This window comes from Artemia franciscana, chromosome 10, assembly GCF_032884065.1.
Source record: "Artemia franciscana chromosome 10, ASM3288406v1, whole genome shotgun sequence".
NCBI classification, from domain to species: domain Eukaryota; kingdom Metazoa; phylum Arthropoda; class Branchiopoda; order Anostraca; family Artemiidae; genus Artemia; species Artemia franciscana.
The window spans coordinates 49,422,806-49,430,673 of NC_088872.1; the positions used below are offsets into that span (position 1 = coordinate 49,422,806).

Here is a 7,868-nt window from a genome sequence, read left to right on the forward strand (position 1 = left end):
ATTGGTTTTTTTTTACTGTCTAATAAAAGGATTTTTATTCCTGATTTGCACTGTTATTTTTTCTCCAGAATAATCTAGGCCTACTTTGGAGATTTGATTTTTACAAAACATAGTTCCAGATAATAAAAGAATTTTGAATAACTATTACTTACAGAGAAATTTCGCAATAGATTAATAATCTCGAGTTAACTAATTTACTTTGAAATTTCCAGCTTGCTTAATAAAGTCATGAATAACTGCATTAAAATTAGTGTTGTTGCTTTTTTTCCTCAGCACCCCTCCTTCTTCCAATGCTAAAATACTAAAAAACCTAGTTTTGCCAGTTATTGATACTCTTGGGATCTTGGAATATCTGTGTTTATTTTTCCCCACAGGAACGTATACAGAAGTACCAACACCAAGCCGAATGAGTTTATAAATTTTAGTTGAAACAACAGATGGTAATTGGAGTACCACCGGCGTATCTTGATTAGCTCATGTTTGTCTCCCGACTCTTATGGAATTAACGTTTGTCATTCAACAATAGAACCAAAACGAAAAAAATATACACGTAAATCTTAGTAATTGATAACTCCTAAACTAAGATTGAAATTTCTTTTCATTGCCTACTTAAAGTACAAACTTAGCATGTAATGACGACAGTGAAGAAATAGCGCGGGGAGCTAGAGGCACTAATATCGTCTCAGATTAATAGACTAAGGGGAAATAACGACAGCAAGGTAAAAACATAAATGATCGACATCTTTAGTTACATAGCATCAATTATATCACACATAAGTTTATCTTTAATACTACAACCACTGATATCAGTATCCTTGGGAATCTCCTCACCGCGAAGCGTATCTTGTTGGGGAATCAAAAGTTTGTTCATTAACTCTAACTGAGATTCATCTGGCAGGGTTTGAGCTGCTTGTTGGAGTACATCTAAGGCTTGATCTAGATGGCGTTGAAAACGCTCTGCTGTTTCAATCCGCTGTCTTTTTTGCATCTCTAGCATAACTCGAAGCGTTTCACGGGCCTACAGGATAAATATAAATTGAAATAGTAATCGATTGATTGAAAAATTTTAAAGCAACAACTAATTTTTTTCAAAAATGCTACCCTTTTCATAAATGTGACGGCAAGATTTCATATATTTGAATGAAACCAAAATTCCACTTTAGTTGCAGTCTGTTTAACTTCCAATCGAACGTGTTAGAAATCTCTTTCTTGGGGAGGCATAGGGGTTCCAAAGATCAAAGCAAAAAGATGTAGAACTTATTGAATCTGTCGCTTCAACTCAGTATTCACAAAGACTAATTGCCCATTACCCTCAGCTCTTAAGGGGAGGGGAAGGGTGACCAGTTTTTTTTCTCTTTTTTTTGGGGAGGGGGGTGGAAACATAAAAACAGTAGATTATTTTTCATTTTCCAAAAGAGGGCTAACAGCCAAATGTCAGTGAAGGAGGGACCCATCAACTTCCATATTTTTGTCATAATTTTCGTTTGTATGAAGTAGATTCGCCAACTTATTTTTTTTTCAAAAAAATGTTCACATTCAGTCCTAAAAATCAAAGAACAAAACTGAAAGAAACAATGAATACACACCTACTTTGATGCTGTTAGAGATAGCAAACATTACGCCATGTGACGCATGACCTATATTGTGCATTATTTTAAACCAAAATAGCATAACTTAAAATCAATTTTTTGTTAAAAATTGTTAAGTTAATAGATTTTCTGATTATGTTTAAATCAGGTTTGCAATTCATTTCTCCCAACTGTCACTTTTTTCAATTTACAATACGTTAGCACAGTTCATCAAAGAACCATAGCAAAGTAAAAAAAAAACTGTAAGTTTAAGTTCAGTTAATATCGTATAATATATAATATCGTATAATATATAATATCGTATAATATATAATATCGTCGACTGACGAAGAAAAATGGGTTTCCTTTATTTTTAAGATATACAAATCAAGATTGTCAGTTTTTATATCAAAAGCAAAAAATAGTCCAGCAGAAAAGGCAAGTAAATTTTCTCATCAGTTGAAAGATCAGAAACTCCTTGACCGATCATCATAGATTTCTTTCTCGTAAGTTATTAACAATTTCATACTGTGACTTGCTGAAATCACCATATGTCAAAAATGGAGTAAAAGAACAAAGAAAAAGCTTATTGATACAACGTTTACATATTTAACATATTAGAACTAAACAAAAATCAAATACTTTTTCGGTTGAAATTAAAAAGAGGGGTTTTAAATCCAAGGACAAATAGAAATGACCCTCTGTGCGAAGGGGATACCACCCCCTTAATTCCCTGATCTTTCAGACAAATAATTAATCTATGAATGACTCAACAACAAGCTAAAGCGACCAGTCAGAACAAACACAGAATAAAAAAAGAAGAAAAGAACAAAGAACCCTTCTGGTAAATGAAATCAAGAAAAATAAAATAAGGTGATGTACCCAACACCAGCAACTAAAAACACGTCTTTAACTTTATGTACAAGTACTTCATATAACAAACTTTATAGTTTTTAATATATTCTTTATATGCCAATTTACCAGTCCCTGGGACCTAAAACATGATTTTGACTTTAGATAAAGAGAGTCTGACTTGTGATGTACTAAAAATTTAAGAATGTATATCAGTGTAAGATGGATAGCACTTGAGATTTCGAAAATTTAATTTCTATGTAAACAATATTATTACTTAATTGTTAATTGCCCCAAAGTAGATACTGTTGGTTAATCAACTACCAGGAATCTAAAAAGTAAACAAGAGCTAAGAGCTCATATGGCACTTGTGACGAGGCATGAAGAGCTAAGAGCCAAGAGATCATATGGTATGAGCTCTAACAAAATTCTATGAATATAGATTGAATTAAAAGGAAAATAAGAGGTTTAATGCCGGTCAGGATTTAAAATAAGAGCTCTGAGTCACGATGTCCTTCTAAATATCAAAATTCATTAAGATCCGATCACCCATTCATATGTTATAAGTACCTAATTTTTTCTATTTTTTCCTCCCCCTTTAGCCCCCCAGATGGTCGAATCTGGTAAAACGACTTTATCAAGTCAATTTGTGCAGCTCCCTGACAGGCCTACCAATTTTCATCGTCCTAGCACGTCCAGAAGCACCAAACTCGCCACATCACTGAACCACTCCCCCCAACTCCCCCAAAGAGAGTGAATCCAGTACGGTTCCGTCAATCACATATCAAGGACATTCGCTTATTCTATCCACCAAGCTTCATCCCGATTCCTCCACTCAAAGTGTTTTCCAATATTTCCCCCTTCAACTCCCTCCAATGTCAAAAGATCTGGTCGGAACTTGAAATAAGAGCTCTGAGCCATGAATTCCTTCTAAATATCAAATTTCATTAAGATCCGATCACCAATTCGTAAGATAAAAATACCCCAGTTTTCAGGTTTTCCAAGAATTCCGGTTTCCCACTCCAATCGTCCCAATGTCACAGGATCTGGTCGGAATTTAAAATTAGAGCTTTAAAGCACAAGATCCTTCTAAATATCAAATTTCATCAAGATCTGGTCACCCTTTCGTAATTTACAAATACCTCAATTTTCAAAATCCCCCCCCCCCAAATCCACCAAAGAGAGCAGATCCGGTCCGGTTATGTCAGTCACGTATCTTAGACAGGTTTTTATTCTTCCCATCCAGTTTCATCCTGACCTCACCGCTTTAAGTATTTTCAAAGATTTCCGGTACCCCCAACTGCCCCCCCCCCCCAATTACGCTGGATCCGGTTGAGATTTAAAATAAGAGATCTGAGTTATGAGGTCCTTCTAAATATGAAATTTCATTAAGATTCGATCACTCCTTCGTAAGTTGAAAATACGTCATTTTTTCTAATTTTTCAGAATTACCCCCCCCCCTCCAATCGAGCAGATCCATTCCAATTATGTAAATCACGTATCTAAGACTCAGTTTCATCCCGATCCCTCCAATCTAAGCGTTTTCCATCATTTTAGGTTTTCCCACCAAGTTTCATCCCGATCACTCCACTCTAAGTGTTTTCCAAGTTTTAAGTTTCCCCTTCCCAACTCCCCCCCAAATGTCATCAGATAATTGAGATCCGATCACCCGTTCGTAAGTTAAAAATACCTCGTTTTTCTAATTTTTCAGAATTAACCCCCCCCCCCCCAACTACCCCAAAGAGAGCGGATCTGTTCCGGTTACGTCAATCATGTATCTAGGACTTGTTATTATTTTTCCCACCAAGTTTCATCCCGATCCCTCCACTCTAAGTGTTTTCCAAGTTTTAGGTTTCCCCCTCCCAACTCCCACCCCCAATGTCACCAGATCTGGTCGGGATTTAAAATAAGAGCTCTGAGACACGATATCCTTCTAAATATCAAATTTCATTGAGATCCGATCACCCGTTCCTAAGTTAAAAATACCTCATTTTTTTTTAATTTTTCAGAATTACCCCCCCCCCCCCAACTACCCCAAAGAGAGCGGATCTGTTCCGGTTATGTCAATCATGTATCTAGGACTTGTGATTATTTTTCCCACCAAGTCTCATCCTGGTCCCTCCACTCTAAGTGTTTCCCAAGATTTTAGGTTTCCCCCTCCCAACTCCCCCCCCCCAATATCACCAGATCCGGTCGGGATTTAAAACAACAGCTCTGAGACACGATATCCTTCCAAACATCAAATTTCATTAAGATCTGATCAACCGTTCGTAAGTTAAAAATACTTCAATTTTTCTATTTTTTCCGAATTAACGGGCCCCCCACTCCCCCCCCCAGATGGTAAAATTGGAAAAAACGACTATTTCGAATTTAATTTGGTCCGGTCCCTGGTACGCCTGCCAAATTTCATCGTCCTAGCTTACCTGGAAGTGCCCAAAGTAGCAAAACCGGGACCGACAGACCGACAGAATTTGCGATTGCTATATGTCACTTGGTTAATATCAAGTGCCAAAAAAAAAGACTGCTAATAACTGATGAAAAAAAAACTGGTGAGATGGTGCTGGTGCAATAATAGCCCCTTAGTATCAGGTAAATCACATGTTATATATATGTTTGCATATGTTGCAACTAAAAAAAAGAAAAAAAGAAAAGAAAAAGATAAGAAAGAAAATAAAGAAAAAATAATATATAAAAAAAGAAGTAAATCGTAACTGTATACTTGAACAGTAAGTTTCAATATTATTACTTGGTATCTACCAAGTGAAATGTAGCGATTGCAAATTCTGTTGGTCTGTCGGTTCCGGTTTTGCTAGTTTAGGCACTTCCAGGTAAGCTAGGACGATGAAATTTGACAGGCGTATCAGAAACAACACCAGATTAAATTAGAAATTGTCGTTTCCCCGATTCGACCATCTTGGGGGGCGGAGTGGGGGGACGGTTAAATTAGAAAAAATAGAAAAATGAGGTATTTTAAACTTACGAACAGGATATCGTGTCTTGGAGCTCTTATTTTAAATTCCGACTGGATCTGGCTACATTGGGGGGAGTTGGGTGGGGAACCTAAAATCTTGGAAGACGCTTAAAGTGGAGGGATCGGGATGAAACATGGTGGAAAAAATAAGCAGAAGTCCTAGATATGTGATTGATATAATCGGAACGGACCCGCTCTATTTGAGGGATTTGGGGGGGGGGGGTGTTAATTCCGAAAAATTAGAAAAAATGAGGTATTTTTAACTTATGAAGGAGTGATCGGATCTTAATAAAATCTCGTATTCAGAAGGACCTCGTAACTCAGATCTCTTATTTTAAATCCCGACCGGATCCAGAGTCATTGGGAGGGGGAGGTGAAGTTGGGGGGGGGGAACCGGAAATCTTGGAAAACACTTAAAGCGGAGAGATCAGAATGAAACTTGGTGGGAAGAATAAAAAGTCCAACATACGTGACTGACATAACTGGACCGGATACCCTCCGGATCCGGTGACATTGGGGAGTTGGAGGAAGGGGAACCTAAAATCTTGAAAAACTCTTAGAGTGGAGGGATCGGGATGAAACTTGGTGGGAAAAATAATCTGAAGTCCTAGATACGTGATTGTCATAACCGGAGCGGATCCGCTCTATTTGGGGGAGTTTGAGGGGAGGGGGCTAATTCTGAGAATTAGAAAAAAATGAGGTATTTTTAACTTGCAAAGGAGTGATCGGATCTCAATGAAATTTGATGTTCATCGGAAAACACTTAAAGCGGGGAGATCACGATGAAACTTGGTGGGAAGAATAAAAATATGTCCAAGATACATGAGTGACATAACCGGACAGGATGACTGACATAACAGGACAGGGGAGATCGGGATGAAACTTGATGGGAAGAATAAGCACAAGTTATAGATACGTGATTGGCATAATTGGAACGGATCTGTTCTCTTTAGAGGAGCTGGGGGGGGGGGGTGTTGATTTGGAAAAATTAGAAAAATTGAGGTATTTTTGACTTAAGAACAGGATCTTAATAAAATTTGATATTTAGAAGGAACTCATGTCTTAGAGCTCTTTTTTTCAAATCTCGACCCGATCTGTTGACATTAGGGGAGTTGGAGCGGGAAACCGGAAATCTTGGAAAACGCTTAGAGTGGAGAAATCGGGATGAGACTTGGTGGGTAGAATAAGCAAATGTCGTAGATACGTGATTGACGTAACTGTACTGGATCCACTCTTTTTGGGGCAGTTAGGGGGTGGGGTTCAGTGCTTTGGCAAGTTTGGTGCTTCTGGAAGTGCTAGGACGATGAAAATTGGTAGGCGTGTCAGGGAGCTGCACAAATTGACTTGATAAAGTCGTTTTCCCCGATTCGACCATCTGGGGCTGAAGGGAGAGGAAAAATTAGAAAAAAATGAGGCATTTATAACTTACGAGTGGGTGATCGGATCTTAATGAATTTTGATATTTAGAAGTACCTCGTGACTCAGCCTAATCATAAACATAATTGGTACAGTTACATCAAGCAAAACAGCTTGATTTGCATATTCAACTTAAGCTTTACTTGTTTTAAGATTTACTTATTCATTTATATTAGTACCTGTTGTATGTTTTTTTCTGGAATTGTTTATTTCATTTCTGTTTGTTTTGGGTTTCATTTATTTTTTAATAGTGGTTTCTGGTCATTTTGGGTTTGACTTATTGTAGGTTTCTACTTATTCTCATCTTAAGTTTAATATGACTTTTACTTTCCTTTAGAAAAAACTTTTCGGACAGTTTTTTTTTTTAATTAATTTTTTTCGTTTTTGTTTGCCAAAGTTTCAAGTTTTTCAAAATTCCCTATTTCAAATAATTTTTCATTTCAAAATAAACTAACAGTTTGTGCAAGAACTAATAAAATTAAACCGAATATCTGATGTACTGTGATATTAATTGCTGAAAGCTCACCAGCTCAAGATTTTGTTTCACCCAGGGCTGGATTTAGAGCTTTTACGCTTTTAGGCCCTAGCATTTTTGCTGCTCCGTTTTTGCAAGACTTTCAAGATTCATAGAAATAAGAAAATTAACTGTAATAGCTTATAGAAAAGTTCTGTTTCGTTTTAATTTATCTGACAACCCATCTACAAGAACAAAAAAAAAGACAGATAACAAATGAAGAAAATAAAACGGACACAAACAGGAATAAATACAGCATGGAAGAGTAAACAAATATTCAAACAAATAAACTGAAAACTCAATAACTCATCAGATCAGAACACTAGACCTTGGACAACCTGCTATGAGCTTCTGTAAGGTTTTACAAAGTTTTGAAACTGTGATTTCTGGGTCTGCTAGGCTGTATTTATTCATCAGTCATTTATTAACACTTTTTACAATTTACTTTTATTAATTAATTCTTATATTGTTCTTTTTCTTGAATTTTTTATGTTATGTTTGTTTATTAATTTTTTATTTAATGAATCATTTTTATCAAAAGAATATC

At 36.5% G+C, this 7,868-nt stretch overlaps 1 protein-coding gene across 1 annotated transcript; it reads right to left on the bottom strand.

Moving 5' to 3' along the window:
• Nucleotides 1-748: 748 nt before the first annotated feature.
• Nucleotides 749-1,650, bottom strand: LOC136032491 (mediator of RNA polymerase II transcription subunit 7-like). The gene is made up of 2 exons (XM_065712802.1): nt 1,591-1,650; nt 749-1,018 (listed from the first exon to the last, which is right to left on the bottom strand). Exons 1-2 carry the CDS (start codon nt 1,648-1,650, stop codon nt 749-751), a joined length of 330 nt encoding a protein of 109 aa, XP_065568874.1.
• Between the last annotated feature and the right edge of the window lie 6,218 nt (nt 1,651-7,868).

What these genes read in the sequence shown, in the direction of transcription:
- LOC136032491 (XM_065712802.1), bottom strand. Translation starts at nt 1,650, where the DNA reads ATGCACAATATAGGTCATGCGTCACATGGCGTAATGTTTGCTATCTCT. An exon ending in CTATCTCTAACAGCATCAAA is followed by an intron (nt 1,019 to 1,590) that starts GTAGGTGTGTAT and finishes TTTATCCTGTAG; the next exon opens with GCCCGTGAAACGCTTCGAGT.